The sequence below is a fragment of the Myodes glareolus genome, chromosome 19, assembly GCF_982192425.1.
Source record: "Myodes glareolus chromosome 19, mMyoGla1.1, whole genome shotgun sequence".
Taxonomy (NCBI): domain Eukaryota; kingdom Metazoa; phylum Chordata; class Mammalia; order Rodentia; family Cricetidae; genus Myodes; species Myodes glareolus.
This window is the reverse complement of record NC_142044.1, coordinates 63,503,139-63,525,858: the sequence shown is the minus strand read 5'-3', so window position 1 is coordinate 63,525,858 and position 22,720 is coordinate 63,503,139. Positions and strand designations below refer to the sequence as shown.

General features: G+C 45.4%; 1 protein-coding gene across 1 annotated transcript in view; it reads left to right on the top strand.

Moving 5' to 3' along the window:
• The window catches only part of LOC148119026 (electroneutral sodium bicarbonate exchanger 1-like), a 42,912-nt gene that overhangs the window by 14,417 nt on the left and 5,775 nt on the right, over positions 1-22,720 (top strand). The window contains exon 9 of the mRNA XM_087899293.1: positions 373-519. Coding sequence (XP_087755419.1) covers positions 373-519 — 147 coding nt within the window. The remainder of the gene's footprint in view (positions 1-372; positions 520-22,720) is intronic.

Sequence of the window (22,720 nt, the reverse complement as noted above, 5' to 3'; positions counted from 1 at the left end):
CCCTCCATTAGCAAGGCTGTCTAGTTTCAGACATGACTAAGAATTTCTATGTGTCTTGTTCTTTCTCCTGTGGAAACAATAAAATGACTTTAGAGTCGTGTCTTATCTCCTTGACACAGGGTCTCACTCCATAAGCCAGCTTGGCCTTCCACTTGAGGTGCCCCTCCTGCTGTAGCCTTGGGTGTGCCTGGCTTCACAGGCACAGGCCCCTCCGCACTCAGCTTTAGGTTCCTTTAAGCACAAAGTTTTATGTCTTAGATGTCCATGCCAGAGATAAAAATCAAGAGGCCATATCCATTTCTCAGTGTTCATTGGTTTTGTTACAAACAAAAAATAATGTTGAGTTTTCCTAAGGTTTTTTCCCTTCTGTAGATTTTTCATGATGTAGCATATAAAGCAAAGGAGCGAGATGAGCTTCGGGCCGGGATCGATGAGTTTCTGGACCAGGTGACCGTGCTCCCTCCGGGGGAGTGGGACCCATCCATTAGAATTGAGCCACCCAAAAATGTCCCTTCCCAGGTAACGTATGCATATAAGCTATTGGTGGCTGCTGTTCCTTCAAAGTTATGTCTGTTTATGCCGAATATACCAAGACTCGTCCCTGTTTGGGAGCTCTTGAATGTCAGACTAGGAATAAAAGATTAAGCTATAATAACAGGTAGGCCCTGATGTGATGAGATATCATTGTCTTTTGTTTTGTTGTTGGTTTTTTGTTTGTTTGTTTTTGTTTTTTGTTTTTGAGACAGGTTTTTGCTGTAGCTTTGGAGCCTGTCCTGGAAACTAACTCTGTAGACCAGGCTGGCCTTGAACTCAGAGATCCATCTGCCTCTACCTCCCAAGTGCTGGATTAAAAGAGTGTGCCACCACTGCGCGGCTGAGATATCATTGTTAACTGGGAATGGAGTTTTAGCCACACTTGGAAGGACTGATCTAGAGTGACAGAGGGGAGGGGGAAAATATTTCCTGGAAATACATTGTATACAAAAAAATCAAGTTAAAAAAAAACAAACAAACCATGGTATAATGAAAGAACAAGTAGGTTTCCAGATGGTTCTCTGACATACTGAGGATGGGAAGAGAGCTTCTATATGTACCAGATGAGGCCAGGCATTTTTATCCATGTAAATTTGGCCTTCCCAGATGTCCGCCCCCTGCTCTAATCTCTAGTTTACAGAATTAACTGATCTAGGGCAGGATTTTAAAGGTCGGTGAGACGGGGATGCAGATTTGAAACTGAGGCTTAGGTCATACCTTATCTCTGGAAAGTTATAGGTAGGCATCCGATTCTATTGGGGAAGTCATTTCCTATATGTAAATACACGTATCTCCCAGCCCCATGAAAGTCAGTTGCATCAAATCAGCAATGCATGTGGAAGCCATGAACATTTTTCTGGCTTTCAGACGTGTGCATGTGTGTGCACTCATGTGCCTGCATGTGTTCCTACTTGTGCAGACCACAGGCTGATATCAGGCGTTTCTTTAGACTCTCTACCCTACCTTGTGACTCACGGACTTTCTGAACATGGAGCTCACTGCTTGGCTACACTGCCTGGCCAGTGAGTTTGGGGATCCTCCTGCCTCTTTGCCCCAACACTGGAGTTACAGATTCACTACACTTGGAGTTCATGCAGAGCTAGGGACCCGAACTCAGGTCTTCTTGGACAGCAGATGCTTCACTAACTGAAATGTCCCCCCCCCGTCCCTGGCACATCAGTTCTAATGAGAGCCTTTCTCCCGTCTGTTTTCACCCTGATTGTGTCTGTTGCTATGGTTTTTCAGTGTTTGCCAGGCCGTGGTATCCCCGCCCACTGAAGCACTGACACTGCACATGCCATGGTGGACCCTGTTTCTCAGGGTCACTCTTAGTGATGCCGTTGAGTGTCCTGGGGAACCCTAAGCATTTTAAGGTGTGTGTGTAGCAAGTGGTGTGAGGCTTGTATTGGATGAGAACCCAGATAGTCAGTCCACACAGAACCTCTGTGTAGCTTCTTAAATCTCCTTCTTAAACTTTGTATAATAAAACTCACATTGGGTAACTGAAAACTTGTTTAGGGTACTGCTCCATCGCGGAGCTCTTGCCTGCGTTAGGCAAGGTCTGGCGTTTGACCCCCAGCAGTTCATACACACACGCACACACTTTTATCCTAACAGGCTTTTTAAATAGTTTATTTTTATTTTTATGTGCATTGGTGTTTTGCCTGCATGTATGTCTGTGGGAAGGTGGCGGATCCCCTGGTACCGGAATTACAGACAGTTGTGAGCTGCCACTGATCCGGGTCCTCTGGGAGAACACTCAGTGCTCTTAACCACTGAGCCATCTCCACCCCACAGCCATCTTCTTGAGGAATGGGTTACAGCACTGGGCTCACATCCTACACAGCAGTCCAGTAGGCTGGAGCGGGATCCTGCCCGCCCACTGTCATCGCCACGTGTGCCACAGTGGCATTCGAGCCGCTCATTTCCTTCTTGGCTCCCTGGGTGCTAAGTCTACAAACCTCACAGATGTTGATGCTGTTAAACGTCACGTTTATCTTTTGGCATTCAATTGTCTGATCTTTCTGCTTTGCTCTAAAACAATACCGTTTAGTAAGTGATTGTGTGTGTGTGTGTGTGTATGTGTGTGTGTGTGTGTGTGTATCTGTGTGTCTCTGTGTATATGTCTGTGTATATCTGTCTGTATCTGTGTATTATGTGTGTGTATGTGTCTGTGTGTGTGTGTCTAGGTATGCCTAGATTATCTGCCCTCTAAGTGTCAGGGAGTTTTCGTTTCCTCCCTCCCTCCCTCCCTCCCTCCCTCCCTCCCTCCCTCCCTCCCTCCCTCCCTCCCTCCCTCCCTCCCTTTCTCTCTTATTCTCTGTTCCTAGGCAGGCTCTCTCTGTGTATTCCTGGCTGTCCAAGATCTCATTCTGTCAACCAGGCTGGCCTCGAAATCAGAGATCCGCCTGTCTCTGCCTCCTGAGTGCTAGGATTAGAGGTGTTCATACCACCTGGCAGGGAGTTTTCTGAACTTGACAGTTCCTTCACTTTCACTTGAGCCCCCCCCCCACTGTTTTTTTGGACAGTCTAACCATGTAGCTCTGGCTGGCCTGGAACTTGCTGTGTAGACCAGGCTAGCCTTGAATTTAAGAGATCATTTGCCTCAGCCCAAGTGTGGGGATTAAAAATGTGTGCCATTATGCCTGGCCTTGGGCCTCTTGAGACTTAAGAGAACAACCATACAATTTAGGTCACAGTTCTTTGATCTTAAAATTGAGACAAAACCAGTATTTTCACTTGGGTAATTAAAGTTTCTGCATTTCAGTTGTGTGTGCACAGACTGCAACCCTAGATGAACTAGGTTGTGTCTACTGGCCCCGCCCCTCCAGTTCTCTTTCTCAGTGCTGCTTTCACAGGAGATGATGCTGGAGAAGAAAGGTCAGAGATAGGAATGTCCTGTTTCACAACTCGTAAGCAGCTGAGGTAGTTGAACTCTGAAGAGTCAAGAACTCTGAAGATTCCTGTAGCTCTCCTCCGTGCTTTGTGTGCCAGTAGGGGCAGAGTTGAACTGCCACATGCTCACGTGTCACTCTGAGGCCACACCACTCTTGTCAGCGAAAATATCTATCACATTCAACCCATTAGAAGGTTGATGTGAGCGTTCCTTCATCAGGACCCAGGAGCTGGAGATGCGGGGTGGAAGGTAGAGTCTTGGACTAGCATACAGGAAGTCTGGATTCAACCCAGCTCTGCAAACAAATATCCGGGCCTGGTGGTGCACACCAGCAATCCTGGCACCCTGGTGATAGAGGCAAGAGGACCAGAAGTTCGGGTTCATCCTCGGCTTTGTATCAACTTCAAAATCCTGGGGTTTGTTTGTTTTGTTTTTAAAGATGGGGGTTGTTGCTACAGAGACAGCTTAGTGGTTAAGAATATTTATTGTTCTTGTAGAGCCTGAAATTGGTTCCCAGCACCCACACAGCAGCTAACAACCATCCTTCACCCCAGTACCCTCTTCTGAACACTTCAGGCACCAGGCATGCCTGTGGTGCACAAACATACATGTAGGCAAAACATACACATAAAAAATCTAAAAAGATTACAATAAAAAATTTAAATGAAGGTGCTAGCAAGATAGCTCAGTAGGTAAAGACACATGCCACCATGTCTGGTGACCTGAGTTTCATCCTAGGGACTCCATGGTAGGAGGAGAAACCGACTCACAAGTCTTCCTCGACCTCTACAGTCAATCCATGGCTAGTGTACACTCACGCATATACACACAAATAAACTAAGAGTGTGACTTAAAAATAATTAAACAACATAAAACAATTAGCTGGGCATGGTGATCAGTGCAAAACAACCTAGACACAAAATAACAAGATGAATTTAAAAAAACAAATGAACCAGTAGTATTTCATTATTTGCCACCCCATGGTAGAAATCTGGATTTGTGCAGGGGCATTGTGCGGCAGCGGTCTGTTTCGTTATGCACCTGATACCAGGGTATTTTCTCGGAAAAGAGATTTAGCTCAGTCTATTCGAGGACATGGGGCTAGCACTCCCCTCTACTGAGGGGCCTTCCCTGTGTCACCTGGTGGATGGCGCCAAGGGAGGCTCACTAGCAAAAGCAGAGAATGCCAGGAGACCAAGAGCCAGGAAGTAGTTCACTCCCTCTTCGTTCGTTCGTTCGTTCCTATTCTCTCTCCCCTCTTGCTCTCAGCTGACCACAAACTCAGCCTTAGCTCCCTAGGAGGACTGTCCCTTTTGTTTGTTTTGTTTTGGGGGGGTGAGAGGGGTGTTTTCAAAACAGGGTCTCTCTGTGTAGCTCTAGCTCTCCTGGAACTTACTCTGTAGGCCAGGCTGGCTTTGAACTCAGAGATCTACCTGCCTCAGCTTCCTGAGCGCTGGGATTAAAGGCGTGTGCCACCACCACCATCTAGGACTGTCCCTTCTTAACAGCCTGCCCTCATGAAAACGGAGTTCTGTAAGAACTGCCAATTCTTCCCCTTGTGACCTAACCATCCCTCGTTAGGCTCCACCTCTTCAGAGACTCCTCCCACCTCAGCTTCATATGGGGGACAGATTCAGATTATAGCATGAAAGTGCTAGTGTAGTCAATCTCTAGATGAACCGACGTGTGTTCACTGTGGCGTCCAGTTGTGGACGGGTGTTCTGATCCTGCAGACTTGGAGTGGCAGCAAGCATGCAGCGTGTTCCTCCTGCATAGCTGTGTCCCCTTGCTATGAAGGACGGATGGAGAACATGCAGGCTTGTGACGTAGTTTAATTAATCGGCAGCCTCAAAGATTTTCATATCCAGTGAAGATTCCCTTTTCAGACGTTATGGCTTTAGGCCCCTGGAGTATTTCCCTGAGTCGGGTGTTAGTGTCTGTCTACAGGACCTTCCTGCGGTGAGTCTCCCAGCTTACCCGGCTCTTCTCATCCCTTCTTCAACAGTTCTCTACTGTTCACCTCACCTGAGTCTGTAAGTTTGCATGCATCGCTGCCATCAATAGGTGAACACTTGGCATTGCTTTTTAAGCATTGACTATATTCTTTTCATTCACTCAGTAACATTACAAAGTAGGCTTTGGCAGGGCAGTGGTGGCACACGCCTTTAATGCAAGCACTGGGGAGGCAGAGACAGTCAGATCTCTGTGAGTTTGAGGCCAGCCTGGTCTACAGAGTGAGTTCTAGGACAGCCAGGGATACACAGAGAATCCCCCCTCACCCCAAAAAAGGTGGGCTTTGTGAGAAAAGGTGTCTTCTATGCAGTGGAGCTGAGACAGAAGGATTGCTGTTTTGAGGACAGACACTGTTGTACAGTAAAATACTGCCCGCCCCCAATGTTTTTGGGTTTTTTTTAACTTTTTTTTCCAAAGTTTATTAAACTATAAAAGTTTCCATTCCAGCCCCTCCTCCCAACACCCTCCCACTCCCCCCACTCCCTCTCCTCCTCCCTCTCCATCCCTAAGAGCAGTCAGGGTTTCCTGCCCTGTGGGAAGTTCAAGTTCCTCCTCCCTCCCTCCAGGTCCAGGAAGGTGAGTATCCAAACAGACTGGATCCCAAGAATCCAGTACATGCAGAGGAAACAAGTCCCAGAGTCATTGTCAATGGCTTTTCAGAAAGACCCCATGCCAGCCACATTCAGAGAATCTGGTTGGATCACGTGCTCGTTCAGTCCCAGTCCAACTGGCTTTGGTGAACTCTCATTAGATCAGTCCCCTTGTATCAGTGGGTGATCGCTCCCCTTGCGGTCCTGATTTCCTTTTTCATGTTCTTCCTCCTTCTGCTCCTCCTTTGGACCTTGGGGGGCTCAGTCCAGTGCTCCAATGTGGGTCTCCATCTGCATCGCCATCCATCGCCGGATGAAGGTTCCCTCTGATCTTGCCTTCCCTGCTCACGTTCTCCTTCCTTCTGCTTCTCGCTTGGACCTAGGGAGTTAAGTCCAGTGTTCCAACGTGGGTCCCCGTCTCTATCTCCATCCATTGCCAGATGAAGGATCTATGATGATAAGCAAAATATTCATCAGTATGGTTATGGGCCAAGGCCAGTTTAGGCACCCTCTCCTCTGTCCAGAGAACAATCTCGGGATCTCTCCTTGGACCTGGGATCCCATTTACAATCAAGTCTCTAGTAAACCCTAAACTGACTTCCATAGTTGAGATATATTCTTCCCTGAACCCATATCTATCCTTCCTCCCTCACCCCCTCCCAGTCCCCCGAGCATTCCCCATTCCTCCCCTGCTCCCTTCTTTCTAACCCTCTCCCCTTCCAACTACCCTCCCACCCCCCCCCCCCATGCACCCGAGGTTACCTGGGACTCTTGTCTATTTCCAATCTCCAGGAGGAAAACTACCTGAATTTTCTTCAGGTTCACCTTCTTATTTAGCTTCTCTAGGATCACGAATAATAGGCTCAAAGACCTTTAATTATGGCTAGAATCCACTTATGAGTGAATACATACCTTATTCCTCTTTTTGGGTCTGGCTTACCTGACTCAGTAAAGCATTTTCTTTTTCTTTTTTTTATTTTTCTTTTTATTTATTTGTTTATTTTTTATTTAATTTTTACTGGGAACCCCTCCAGAATCAAGTCTCTTGCAAACCCTAGAATGGCTCCCTTAGTTGCGATATAAACTTCCCTGCTCCCATAACCATCCTTCCTCCCTCCCCCCTCCCATTCCCCCAAGCCATCCCCAATTCTCACCCTCTCCCCTCTCCCTAACCATCTTCCCTTACTTCCACCCCCCCACCCCCCATGCACCCGAGTTTGCTTGGCAATCTTGCCTAGTTCTATTATCCAGGAGGATAACTATATAAATTTTCTTCAGGTTCACCTTCTTATTTATCTTCTCTAGGATCACAAATTATAGACTCAAAGACCTTTAACTATGGCTAGAATCCACTTATGAGTGAGTCCATACCATATTCCTCTTTTCGGGTCTGGGTTACCTCACTCAGTAAAGCGTTTTCTATTTCCATCCATTTGCATGCAAAATTCAAGATGTCATCATTCTTTACCGCTGAGTAAAACTCTAATGTATATATGTTCCACACCTTCTTTAACCATTCTACTGTTGAGGGGCACCTAGGTTGTTTCCAGGTTCTGGCTATTACAAATAGTGCAGCTATGAATATAGTTGAACAAATACTTTTGTAGTATGATAGGGCATCTCTTGGGTATATTCCCAAGAGTGGAATTGCTGGGTCCTGAGGGAGGTTGACTCCCAGTTTGCTGAGAAACCGCCACACTGATTTCCACAGTGGCTGCACAAGTTTGCATTCCCACCAACAATGGATGAGTGTTCCCCTCATTCCACATCCTCTCCAGCATAGGCTATCATTGGTGTTTTTGACTTTAGCTATTCTGACAGGTGTAAGATGGTATCTCAAAGTGGTTTTGATTTGCATTTCCCTGATCACTAAGGAGGTTGAGCATGACCTTAAGTGTCTTCTGGCCATTCGAAGTTCATCTGTTGTGAATTCTCTGTTCAGATCAGTGCCCCATTTTTTAATTGGGTTAATTAGAGTTTTAGTGTCTAGTTTCTTGAGTTCTTAGTATATTTTGGAGATCAGACCTTTGTCTGATGAGGGGTTGGTGAAGATCTTCTCCCAGTCAGAAGGCAGCCTTTTTGTCTTATTGACAGTGTCCTTTGCTTTACAGAAGCTTCTCAGTTTCAGCAGGTCCCATTTATTCATTGTTTCTCTTATTGTCTGTGCTACTGGGGTCCTACTTAGGAAGTGGCCTCCTGTGCCTATATCTTGTAGACTACTTCCCACTTTCTCTTCTATCAGGTTCAAAGTGGACAGATTAATGTTGATGTCTTTAATCCATTTGGACTTGAGTTTTGTGCATGGTGATAGATATGGATCTACTTTCATTCTTCTACAGGTTGACATCCAGATATGCCAGCACCATTTGTTAAAAATGCTTTCCTTCTTCCATTGTATACCTTTAGCTCCCTTGTCGAAAATTAGGTGTTCATAGGTTTGTGGGTTAGTATCCGGGTCTTCTATTCGATTCCATAGGTCGACTTCTCTGTTCTTATGCCAATACCAAGCTGTTTTCAATACTGTAGCTCTGTAATAGAGTTTGAAGTCAGGGATGGTAATGCCTCCTGAAGTTCCTTTATTGTATAAGATTGTTTTGGCTATCCTGGGTTTTTTGCTTTGCCATATAAACTTGATTATTGTTCTCTCAAGGTCTGTGAAGAAGTTTGATGGGGATTGCATTGAATCTATAGATTGCTTTTGGTAGAATTGCCGTTTTTACTATGTTGATTCTCCCAATCCAAGAGCAGGGGAGGTCTTTCCATTTTCTGGTATCCTCCTCAATTTCTTTCTTCACAGACTTAAAGTTCTTGTCAAATAGATCTTTCACTTCCTTGGTTAGAGTAACCCCAAGATATTTTATGCTATTTGTGGCTATTGTGAAAGGTGATGTTTCTCTGATTTCCCTCTCCGCTTCTTTATCCTTTGTGTATAGGAGGGCTACTGATTTTTTTGGAGTTGATCTTGTATCCTGCCACGTTACTAAAGGTGTTTATCAGCTGTAGGAGTTCTTTGGTAGAGTTTTTGGGGTCTCTCATGTACACTATCATATCGTCAGCAAATAACGAAAGTTTAACTTCATCCTTTCCAATTCGAATCCCCTTGATCTCCTTATGTTGTCTTATTGCTATTGCTAGAACTTCAAGCAGTATATTGAAGAGGTATGGAGAGAGTGGACAGCCTTGTCGTGTTCCTGATTTTAGTGGAAAGGCTTTGAGTTTCTCTCCATTCAATTTGATGTTAGCTGTCGGCTTGCTGTATATTGCTTTTATTATATTTAGGTATGATCCTTGTATCCCCAGTCTCTCCAACACCTTTATCATAAATGGGTGTTGAATTTTGTCAAATGCTTTTTCAGCATCCAATGAAATGATCATATGATTTTTTTCTTTCAGTTTATTTATATGATGGATTACATTGATAGATTTGCGTATGTTGAACCATCCCTGCATCTCTGGGATGAAGCCGACTTGATCATAATGGATAATTTTTCTAATGTGTTCTTGGATTCTGTTTGCCAGTATTTTATTGAGAATTTTCGCATTGATGTTCATGAGTGAGATTGGCCTGTAATTCTCTTTCTTGGTTGTGTCTTTGTGTGGTTTTGGTATTAGGGTGACTGTAGCTTCATAAAAGGAGTTTGGCAATGACTCTTCTGTTTCTATATTGTGGAATACATTAAGGAGTATAGGTACTAGCTCTTTCTGGAAGTTCTGGTAGAATTCTGCATTGAAACCATCTGGTCCTGGGCTTTTTTTGGTAGGGAGATTTTTGATAACAGCTTCTAATTCTTCACGACTAACAGGTCTATTTAGATTGTTCACCTGTTCTTGGTTCAACTTTGGTATATGGTACTTATCTAAAAAAATGTCCATTTCTTTTACATTTTCCAACTTTGTGGCATATAAACTTTCGTAGTAAGATCTAATGATTCTCTGAATTTCCTCTGTGTTTGTGGTTATGTCCCCCTTTTCATTTCTGATCCTGTTAATTTGCGTGTTCTCTCTCTGCCGTTTGATTAGTTTGGATAGGGGTTTGTCAGTCTTGTTGATTTTCTCCAAGAACCAGCTTTTTGTTTCATTGATTCTTTGGATTGTTTTCTGTGTTTCTATTTTGTTGATTTCAGCCCTCAGTTTGATTATTTCCAGTCTTCTACTCCTCCTGGGTGAATCAGCTTCCTCTTTTTCTAGAGCTTTCAAGTGTGCTGTTAAGTCTCCAATGTGTGCTTTCTCCATTTTCTTTAATTGGGCACTTAGTGCTATGAACTTTCCTCTTAGCACTGCTTTCATAGTGTCCCATAGGTTTGAATACGTTGTGTCTTTGTTTTCATTAAATTCAAGGAAGAGTTTAATTTCTTTCTTTATTTCTTCCTTGACCCAGGGGTGATTTAGTAGTTGACTGTTCAACTTCCATGAGTTTGTTGGCTTCCTGGGGGTACCATTGTTGTTGAATTCTAATTTTAATCCATGGTGATCTGACAAGACACAGGTGGTTACTAATATTTTTTTGTATCTGTGGAAGTTTGCTTTGTTACCGAGTATATGGTCAATTTTTGAGAAGGTTCCATGAGCTGCAAAGAAGAAGGTATATTCTTTCCTATTTGGGTGGAGTGTTCTATAGATGTCTGTTAAATCCATTTGATTCAGTACCTCCAATAAATCTCTTATTTCTCTGTTAGGTTTCTGTCTGATTGACCTGTCCATTGGTGAGAGAGGAGTGTTGAAGTCTCCTACTATTAGTGTGTGTGGTTTGATGACTGCCTTGAGTTCTAGAAGAGTTTCTTTTACATATGTGGGTACCTTTATGTTAGGGGCATAGATATTCAAGATTGAGACTTCTTCCTAATGAATTGTTCCTGTTATGAGTATGAAATGTCCATCTCCATCTCTTCTGATTGATTTGAGTTTGAAGTTGATTTTGTTAGATATTAGAATGGCCACACCCGCTTGTTTCTTAGGTCCATTTGCTTGGAAAATCTTTTCCCAACCCTTTACTCTGAGTAGGTGTCTGTCTTTGTGGTTGAGGTGTGTTTCTTGTAAACAGCAGAATGTTGGATCCTGTTTTCGTATCCAATCTCTAAGTCTGTGCCTCTTTATAGGTGAGTTGAGTCCATTGATATTAAGTGATATTAATGACCAGTGATTGATGACTCCGGTCATTTTTTTGGGTAGTAGAGTGTATGTGTTTTCCTTCTTTGAGTTGTGCTTGTGAAGGGTCGCTAGATGTCTGAGTTATTGTAGGCAGTGTTGGGAATGTTGGATTCCTTGGGTTGTGATTTTCCTTCTAATATTCTCTGTAAGGCTGGATTAGTAGCTACGTATTGTTTAAATTTGTTTTTATCCTGGAATATTTTGTTTTCTCCGTTGATAGTGAACAATAGCTTGGCTGGGTATAGTAGTCTGGGCTTGCATCCATGGTCTCTTAGTTTCTGCAGTACCTCTATCCAGGACCTTCTGGCTTTCATGGCTTCCATAGAGAAGTCTGGTGTAAGTCTGATAGGTTTACCTTTATAAGTTACTTGACCTTTTTCATTTGCAGCTCTTAATATCCTTTCTTTAGTCTGAATGCTTTGTGTTTTGATTATTATATGGCGAGGGGATGTTTTTTTCTGATCCAGTCTATTCAGTGTTCTGTATACTTCTTGAACCTTCATATGAATATCGTTCTTTAGGATGGGAAAGTTTTCTTCTATAATTTTGTTGAGTATATTTTCTGAACCTTTGATCTGCAATTCTTCTCCTTCTTCTACTCCTATTATTCTTAGATTTGGTTTTTTTTATTGTGTCCCACAGTTCCTGAATGTTTTGTGATGAGAATTTGTTGGATTTGCAGTTTTCTTTGGTCAGAGTGTTTAATTTCTCTATGGTGTCCTCAGAGTCTGAGATTCTTTCTTCTATCTCTTGTATTCTGTTGGTTATGCTTGTTTCTGAAGTCTCTGTTCGTTTACCTAGATTTTCCATAGCCAGCCGGCCCTCGGTTTGTGATTTCTTCATTGACTCCATTTCAGTTTTCAAATCTTGAACTGTTTCCATTACCTGTTTGATTGTTTTTTCTTGGTTTCCCAGAATTTCATTTACGGATTTAATCATTTCTTCAAACTTTTTGGTATATTTCTCTTCCATTTCTTTACTCATTTCCTCAATCTTTTTGTTATACTTATCTTCCATTTCTTTACGGAAGATTTTCACCTCCTGTTTAAGTTCCTCTATTATTTTCATAAAGAAAGCCAAGAAGCTGATGCTGATTGTGGCTTCCACAAGGTCCTAGGACTGTGCTGGGGACGGGGGACACAGGTAAAATAGGTTCAGAGGGAAAGGGTTGCCTCCATGAAGCCTTGACGTGTTAGTAAATCTCCAAATGTCCAAAAGCTAGAGGAGTCAGAAGACTCAGCCGAATTCTCATTGCCATCCTGTCTCCCAGCCAGGGCATCCGGTACCTAGTCATCCAAGTCGCTTACTTCCCCCAAGACTGCCCACTGTGAGCTCCCTAGGGGCCACAGAGGATAGGGCTCTGTGAATTCTTCTTGCAGCTCCACATGATAGTAAACTGAGGCACAAGCTGCAAAAATTTTAGAGTGAAATACTGAAATAACTAGAATGACGCGTAGAATTCAAGCCCAAATGTTTTTCTTTAGCTGAAATCACTGTCACTGAAGCGATGTTCTTGGGACGGAGAGGTCACTAAGGATATTGGTCTAGCCGCCACCACAAGCCCTGGGCTTGATCCCCACCACCCCATACACCAGGCATGGTGGCACCCACTTGTAATCCCGGCATTCAGACAGCAGAGGCAGGAATGTTGTCAGAAGTTCAGTCATCCTTGGCTACACGGGGTTTGAGGCCAGCACCGGATAGTGAGACTGTCTCGACACGTAGCAGTAGCAGATAAAACCTCTGGCTGGCAGAGAGTTCTGGACTCATTTCTTTTGTCTTGTTAGAGATGATTCCTGCTCTTTCCACCCACTTCCCTAAGGTCACAGTATCTTCGTCTCAGCTCACAGACCTGTCGCTTCACTGGTGAACCGATTCTCCAAGCGAGACCTAAGTGTGACGCCCTCATGTCTACGACACACAGCTCCATGTGCTAACAGTGACACCCTAGCTTCTTATTAGATTTAGTTTTAGTTTGTATGTTTATGTGTGTGAAAGTAGGCATGCTTGCGCCCTAGCATGTGTGTGGAGTCACTTCTGCTTTGAGACAGGGTATCTTTGTTGTCAGGTCCTGTGGACACCAGGCTAGCCAGCCAAGCAGCTCCCATCTCACCGCAGGCACACTGGGGTTACAGATGTGAATCTGAACTCACTTCTCACACTGATGTAGCAAGCACTTAGCACTTTACTATCAAGCCATCCCCCTGCCTCTCCAAGCTTTTAAATTGTGTGTAAAGAAATACATTGAGCTGGATGGTGGTGGCGCATGTTTTTAATTCCAGCACTTGGGAGGCAGAGGCAGGTATATCTCTGTGAGTTCAAGTCCAGCCTGTCTTCAGAGTGAATTCCAGGACAGGCTTCAAAGCTACAGAGACATCCTCTTGAAAAACAAATACAAAAAAGAAAGAAAGAAAAAGAAATAATATTGAATATGTCCTCAAAAATGTGTCTTTTTTGAAACAAGGTTTTGTTATGCAGCCTGGACTCAGACTGACCTCCAGCTGGTAGCCTCCTGCCTCAGTTTCAGTGCTGGTATTATAGGCATGCGTATTTATTTTTAAACAATAAATTTAATATAAACAGTGTATATATTAGCAAAGCATTATTACTTTTTATTTTAGTCTGTTTCTTTTTGAGCCAGGATCTGACTGTCTTGCCCAGTGTGGCTTCTATTCCTGGATGCAAGGGGAAGGACGTGTGGGACCTCCCACATCTGGTTAACTTTTTAGTTTCAAGATACAGTATTTTTTACCCAGATTCCTAAGAACCCCTTTATGTATAGGATGGGAATTCTACAATTAAAGAGTTTACTGAAGTCTCAGGCTAACCTTGAACTTGCTACTCACTGGAAATGACCTTGAACATCTGATAAGCCTGCCTTCATCTACTGGGTGCTGGGATTACAGATCTGTGCCACCCTGATTTTTGTGCCATGTTTTGTTCAATTTGAGGGCCTCCAATATCCTCAGCAAGCGCCCAATCACTGGGCTCTCTCTATAGCCATGGGGATTGCAATCCGTGTACTGTGAGAACAGTGGTTTGAGACAAAGCGACTGTCCTGTGAGATACAGTGACACTTGGTTTTCCGGCCCTGTATTGTAGTGGCTCTTACAGGGCAGGGTACCAGTGTGGGGATGCTGACAGATGCTGGTAAGACAGCTCGGGGTGAGGGCATCTGCCTCTCAAGCCCAGTGACCTCAGAAATCACGAAAGGTGGCCAGAACCATTCCACAGAGCTGTGCTGCACACATGCCTTGCTTCACGTGTGCCATATGTGTGTACTCCCATGTGCACGGCACACACAACAGTGCCAAATTGTGGAAGAATTCTGAAAGTTTCTGAGCGTGCATGTGTGTGTGTGTGTGTGTGTGTGTGTGTATTCCAATTGTGTGTGAGAGAGAGAATTAGAGACGAACATGCTCGTGACAGGAAGCAGCAGGCTGTGATGACACAGGCCCTCTACAAAGCACAGACATCTACAGACTCTTCCTTAGAGTGGCAGGGCAGGGGTCTGCCAGCATCCAGCCAGTGCTCGACCCGCCTCAGACGATGTGATTTTCCTCCCTGTGCTGCTCAGGTCTCTGGTAAATGGCTACATGTCTCTTTGGGGCAAGCTAGCGAGATGATCATAGTACATTTGTTTATACATAGATGTGTTGTACATACACGTGTGTGTGTGTGTGTGTGTGTGTGTGTGTGTGTGTGTGTGTGTAACATGTGTATGTTGGAGGATATTGCAGTATCTTCCCCTAGGGGCCAGAACTCTCCACTTTAAGTTCAAGCCCAGCCTTTTCTGCTTCTGTAATGTCCCCACTTTCAGCTCCAGGGCCACCGTACCAAGGCCCACACTGTACCAGGGCTCCCGCTGTAACTAGGGCCTCTGCCATAATCAGGGCCCCTAACATAACCAGGAACTCCACTTTCAGCTCTAGGGTCACTGTACCCAGGGTCCCCACTGTAGCTCGCCCACCCCCATCTCTATGGCTTAGCCTGTGCTGGTTGCTGTATGGACTGCTGCTAATCACGACGATCAAGCATCCCTGGCCTTTGCTGATCAGATGCTGCCAGTGGCCCCTTTAAGATCTGGATCTCTAAGTCCACTGCAGTCCGGGGAGGCCAGCGGCTCAGTGCAGCAATTCTCGGAATGAAAGCGCTATCGGGACTTGAGAAGGGAGCCAGGACTACTTGTGCACCACAAAGTGGGTGGGTGGACTCGGAGTCAGGACAATCACTCTGACTGGCTGCTTCGATGGCAGTTTCGTAGGCTCAGTGCTGCTGCCAGCTGAGGCTACATTGTCTGCTCTGGATGCCCTGCACACTGCAGGCCACTTGGCAGCAGCCCTTCCTTCTACCCCTGCCTTCCACTCCCAGCAGGACAAACAAAAAATGTCCCCATACGTTACCAGATCAGATTTTCCTGAGGGAACACACTAGCTGTCGCTTCCTGAAAGCCTATGAGGCCAACCAAGCCACGAACCTTTGGAGGCTCCTCATAGCTGAGCTGTGACGCTTGGTGATAAGAGGACCAAACAGTAAGCACTCCGAGGCTTCGTGTGTGTCACTTACGCCACGTGAAGTGGCTGGATGTCACCACGGACGTAAGGACACAGGGTGGACAGAAGGGTGGTGGACCGAAGGGTCCTCTCGAGAAGGTTCACAGAGACCAAGTGCCCTCTGAACCATGACAAAGAGCTTAGTTGGTGACACTAAAGACACTAAGACTGACACCCGAGAGAGCATTCTGAAGAGATGGGAATGGCTGATTCAGGCGGGGGCCAGGAGAGGAGCTTTGCTTTCGTGCACGCCGTGACTGGCCAAAGCAGCTCTGGAAACGGAAGCTGTTGCCATTGAAGAGGAGTTTGTGGGTGGTGACAGCCTTGGCCGCGTGGCTTTGGTAGATGATCTGCTAACAGTGAGGGCAGGTTTGGAGGTGGGGAGCTACAATTACAACAGATCTTCAGGTTCGGGACCCACGAAGAGAGGAAACTGAAGCAGAAACTGGCCCTGTGGTATGGAGGCCACAGTGACCAGTGGCTCTCACAGCAGAGAGGCAGCTGCAGCTGTGGCCAGAGGTTCTCACTGCAGGAAACAAAACATGGCTGGAGAGGAGAGCGGGAAAGTGGCAGGGAACCCCCCTGAGTGACTCTGAGCTGGCCTTGCTGCTGCAAAGGCAAAATCCTCAAGGCCTGGCCTGGGCCCCGTGCAGTCTGATGATGGTGCTGAGTAGATATCTTTTAATGTGCCCCTCTAAGCTGTACCGTGTGAAGTTAGTGTACTCTGAAGCCATCTTGGTACTCTCCTCCAGCAGTGAGAACTTTAGGGTCCTCACAGGGTTCTGCCAGGCTTCCTTGGAAATTTCGTTACAGTTGCTTGGGTGAAATGTCTTGCCTCCAGAACTCTGATGCAGTTGAACTGACAGGTCCTCCTGCCGTGCTAGCAAGTTCACTGTTGAACAGGTCACGTGAGCATCGTCTACTGAGCCAGGAGCACACACCTAATCCCTGTACCAGGAGGCCTGAAGCAGGAACATTTCAAGCTCTAGATAGCCTGGGGTACTTCCTAAGTGCTAGCCTGGGCTCTAGTGTAGGACCCTAAAAGCAAAGTAATGAAAGGGTTTTGGTACTACCTATGCAATAAATACGCTCCATTGGACCATAGGAAATGTATAATGTCTATAGAAAAAGGGGCCAATACATAAGGCCCATAGGAAAACAGCCAACCAGAGCCACTGTAGGAATCTAGTCTGTCCTGCGTATTCTAGCTAGCTCATGTTTGAACATTCTAAATTCTTCTTGCCTATCCTATCATGAGAATTGTAATTCTGAGTCTGGCCTGACTAAATAGCAAGTTTGGGGTCCACCTTCGACTACCTAGAGATATTCTGTCTCAAGCAAACAAACCTCAGAAGTGCACGCCAGGTATGGTGCTGCACAGCTGAATTCCAGCCCTTGTGAGCCAGTGTCAGGAAGGCCACCTGCGCTGAGGGCCATCCAGGCTACACAGTGAGCTCACCGCCACCCAGAGTGCTCTGTGCTACACAGCTTTATGTCAGCGCAACACGAGCTGACATCATCTGACAGGAGGGAGCGTCAATAGAAAAAAGCCTCTCTAAGATGAGGCTGTAGGGAAGCAGCACTTTCTTAGTGATTGATGGGGGAGGGCCCAGCCCATAGTGGGTGGTGCCATCCTTGGGCTGTGGTCCTGGATTCTATAGGAAAGCAGGCTGAGCAAGCCATGAGGAACAAGCCAGTAAGCAGCACCCCTCCATGGCCTCTGCATCAGCTCTGCCCCAGGTTCCAGCCCAGCTTGAGTCCTGTCCTGATTGTCTTCAGTGATGGGCTGCAATGTGGAAGTGTAAGCCTGATGAACCCTTTAGTCCCCAGCTCGCCCTTTGGTCATGGTGTTTCATCACAGCAATAGAAACCCTAAGACGTGGTCCTATCTTTTCTTGTCAGTACATTGCTCAGTGGGCAAACTTCACACCTGGATGGAAGTAAAAATGTTGTTTAGATCTTTGGCCTCTGAAGTGGCTCCTCCTAAGTAAAGTGCTGGGGATGCAGCCACTGCTGTGAGCAGAACTGGATGGGGTAGAGGCAGTTCAGCACCTGCCGCTGAAGCAGTGGTTCTCAACCTGTGGGTCACGACCCCCCCACATAGCAGATATTTACATTGTGATTCATAACAGTAGCAAAATTACAATTATGAAGTAGCAATGAAAATAATTTTATGGTTGGGGGTCACCACAGCATGAGGAACTGTGTTAGAAGGTGGAGAAACACTGCCATAGGCTGTTACATAGAAAATCCCTGTCTCAGAAAACCAGAAAAGAAGCTAGGCTTTGTTGGTACACACCTTTAATCCCAGCACTCAGGAGGCAGAGTCAGACAGATCTTTGTGAGTTCGAGGCCAGCCTGGTCTACAAGAGCTAGTTCCGGGACAGGCTCCAAAGCTACAGAGAAACCTTGTATTGAAAAACAACAACAAAATACCCACCCCCCTCCTTGAGGTCTTATCAGGTGAAAATAGTAAGAAATTAAGAAGCCTCGCCCCTATTAGCCTGTTTCCTTTAAAGGTTTATTTTTATGTGCATGAGTGCCTAAAAGTATGGAAGTACACACTGTGTATGCCTGATGCTAAAGAAGATTCCAGAACTCTCAGATCTCAGAACTGGAGTTACGAGTAGTTCTGAGCCACCACGTGGGTGCTGGGAACTGCACCTGAGTCTTCTGAGAAACAGCCAGTGCTCTTAACTGCTTCATCTCTCCAGGGCCCAAGGTGAATCTTCTTATCTGCAGCCTCATACTGTCTCAAGCCAATATTTATCTTCTACCAAGAATAAACAGAACAAGGAAAACAAAAGTACACACATACACACAGATGCGCACACCTGTGGAGGACAGCTGGCCCTGAGAAACCTTACCTAGGGTCACGGCTCCCACAACGCAGCCTTGGGCAGCGACCCCCACGTGAATGAGACGAAGGGACAGCTTCTCATCTCTTCTGGACTTCAACTTTAGAGACCGCAGGACAGCACAGGCACAAAACCTGCCACCCCTGTGAATTTAAACCATGAGAGGATAAACAGGAGGCAAGTGTACAGGGCAGCTACCCGGAAGACGGGCAGTCAAACTGCAGGCTGAGTGTCCCTGCCCAACACACTCGGGGCCAGAAGCCAGGCTTGCAGGTGGTGTAGATTTTGGAATATCTGCATTGCACGATACTTTGTGATGAACCCAGGTCTCAAAAGCAAGCCTGTATATGCCTCCCACACCTGTTCACCTGGACTGTAGGTGTTTCCTAGATCTGCAGAGTACCTATACTTTGATTGTGACTCCTCACGTGAGAGCAGGTGTGGAACCTTCCCCTCAAAGCATCATGGTGACTCAGATTTTGAAGTATATTGAAATTTTGGATTTCAAATGCTCAACCTGTACCAAAGAGGACATTAAAAAGAGCTATAGCAGAGGACCTGCCTAGCATGGCCTTAAGCCTAAGATTGTCTCAAGTTGGTGTGGCAGTCCATGCCTGTAACCAGGATGCCACTGTACAGGGAGTTTAAGGCTAGCCTGGGCTACATGAAACCCTGTGTGCTGGCTAGGTTTTTGTCATCTAGATGCAAGATGGAGTCATCTGGGAAGAAGAACCACTATTGAGAAAATGCCTCCATCAGGGTGCCCATAGGTCTAAGAAAACAGAGGCTGAGAAAGTAAAGCAGATCAATCCAGCGGGCAGATGACTTCGTCAGGATTGTCCCCGCCTCCAGCCCTGCCTCGGCTTTCCTCCATAGCAGGCTGCAAGATGAGATGAACCAAATCGTTTTTGTCACTGTGCTGGTTTTGGTCATGGTGTTCTATTTTATATGTCTATGTTTTGTATCACATGTGTTCAGTGCCCACAGAAGCCAGCAAATGACACTGGATACACTATGACTGTAGTTATAGACGGTTATGAGCTACCATGTGGGTGCTGGGAATTGAACCTGGGTCTTTTGGAAAGACAGCCAGTGCTGTTAACTGCTGAGCCATCTCTCCAGCCTCTAGACATGGTGTTTTATCACAGTAGTAGAAATTTTACTGAACAATAAACATGCTCAAAATTATAGTTTTTAAGAATTTATTTAGAGAGAGAGGAAGAGAGATTGAAGGACTGAATTTCGGTGTATTTGGAAATCTTTTTATATTTCCTCTTGCTAATGCACTGCAAACCCCAGGCTAGCTAGTCTGTTCTCCACCACACATCTCACACTAACTTGCTCTTCCTTCCTTCCTTCCTTCCTCCCTCCCTCCCTCCCTCCCTCCCTCCCTCCCTCCCTCCCTCCCTTCCTTCCTTCCTTCCTCCCTCCCTCCCTCCCTCCCTCCCTCCCTCCCTTCCTTCCTTCCTTTTTTCTTTTCTTTTATTTTTTTCTTTAAGCTCAAGAGCAATTTTATTAGCATTTAAAGTATATCCAAGGCATGCAAACTGTAAATCTCTTCTGGTTTCCAGGGGCACCAGGTGCACGTGGTATAGAAACGTACATACCTATGGAAACACCCATACACATAAAAAATTAAAAAATAAATCTAAAAAAAATGTTTAAGTAAAAATGTTTTTAAAACACAGTGCTGTTCTACCTTGAGGTTCTCTGGTTACTGATCTATGTATCTCTCCATCAGCAGCCACAGTGTCTGGGTCATCCGAGCTAGGAGACAGAATGCCTCCTTTCACTTTATCTTAAACAAACAAACCCCAGAACAGAACACGCTGCACACATGTGTAGTGTAGGCGTTTGGGAGGTTGAAGCAGGAGGATCAAGGAGTTAGAGGCCAGCTAAGTGAGACAGGGAGACTACCTCAAAAAACGAAAAGCCCAAGGTCTTGGTGTTAGAGTATTTCCCTTTCGTGAGCAAGGGCTCTAGACTGGTCTCAAACACTGAAAGACAAACGCTGTTTTAGCTGCTGGAGAATTCACGATTTCCACATGTTACGTCTTAGGCTCTAAGCTTGTCTTTTGTGTGTCTATGTATGTATGTCTATGTGCACCTGTGTACACAGCATATAGTGGCCAGCAGATAGCCTAAGGGTGTCATTCCTCATGTGCTCTTCACCCTGGCCTGAAACTCACCAAGTAAGCCAGCCTGGCTGGCCACGGAGTCCTACAGATCTGCTGGCTCCACCTCCCCAGTGCTGGGATCCAAGTGAGCAGGCTCCATGCCCTTGGCCTTTTTTATGTGGGTTCCAGAGGTCAAACTCAGGTCCATGTGCTTACAAGGCAAGCGCTGTGGTCACAAAAACCTTGTTGGGATTGTAATGGGAATGACATTAAACCTCTGGATCTGTTTGGGAAGACCTGACCTCATTGCTATATTACAATATATAACTAATACTCATTCATGAACATAGTAGGTAGTCTATTTATTCAGGTCATTTGTGATTTATTTAATTGAAATTTTGCAATTGTCAGCATACACGTGTTAAGTTCATAACTAAGTATTTTCTTTATGATGTCTATAAATGGATTTCCCCTCTTAAACTATAGGGTCTGTGTGTTTGTTCATGGTTTACAGAATGCAGTGAATTCTTCTTATGGGGATAAGAAGTTCTGGTTAATTATGTTGGCACAGGAGATCCTAGGGATAGGTGACATCCATAGCCTTCACGATCTCTTTGGTAGCGTGAAGAAAGAACCAGGGTAAACGATCAAAATGCTGTGTGTTTTATAGGCTCGTTAGTGAATGGGCTGAGGGAAATGATTAAAGGACAAGATGTATACACAGCAAAAGGCAAGCCAATAGGACAGCGATGGCAGGGCCAGTGAGGTGGTTTGGTGGGTCGCGGACGCTGTGGGACCCGGCAGCCTGAGCTCCGTCTCTGGATCCCACTTAAGGGAAGACAGCTGAAGCTATAGTTGTCTTATGACCTCCACACATGCCCTTCCAATCTCTCTCTTACACACATGTATCATGAGGGCCGGCTTGTTGGGGTTTCTGTCCCACCCAGTACCCCACAACCGGCAAGCCCCAGAGAAAAATCAATCACACAGAGATCTCTATAAGTTATAAAGCTGATTGGCCCATTAGGTCAGGCTACTTATTAGCTCTTATAACTTATGTTACCCCATTATCCTTATCTACATTAGCCACATGGCTCAGTACCTCTTCCAGCGGGGCAGCTTACATCTTTCCTCTCGGGTGGTCTGGGCAGAACTGTGGAGGGAGCTTTCTGCTTGCCAGAATACTCTCAGTCTCTTTGCTCCACCTCTACTTCCTGTCTGGCTTTCCCGCCTATACTGCCTGCCTGGCCAATCAGCATTTTATTAAAATATGATTGACAGAATACAGACAGTTCTCCCACACCACACACATACTTATAAAAGACTTGAGGGTGGAGAGATGGATGGCTCAGCAGTTGAAAACACTTGAGGACCAGGGTCTGGTTCCTGTAGCCCAAGTCAGGCAGCTCAGGACTGCCTGGAACTTCAGCTCCAGAGCATCTGACACCTCTTCTGATCTCCTGCATCTGCAGGTCACATGTGGTGCATGCACATGCACACACACACTCTCACATACAGACATACACACACACACACACACATTCACATACATAGGCACATACACACATAAGATTTTTTAACTCCCTGGTTGGATTAAAGGTGGCACATGCCTTTAATCCCAGGCAAAAGATAGATGATCTTTCTCTCTCTCTCTCTCTCTCTCTCTCTCTCTCTCTCTCTCTCTCTCTCTTTCTTTCATTCATTTTTATTTTTATTTTATTTTATTTTTGGTTTTTCGAAACAGGGTTTCTCTGTGTAGCAGTTCTAGCTGTCCTGGAACTAGCTCTTGTAGACCAGGCTGGCCTTGAACTCACAGAGATTCTCCTCCCTCTGACTCCCGAGTGCTGGGATTAAAGGCCTGCGCCACCACCACCCAGCTCTAAAAAGTTACAATGATCTTAAACTGCTCATGCTTCCTAATGTAGAAATTTCACTTTTGGAATATATTCCAAGAAATTAATCAAAAGTACAGAATATGACACAAAAATACTCATGATTGTATCAATCTGAG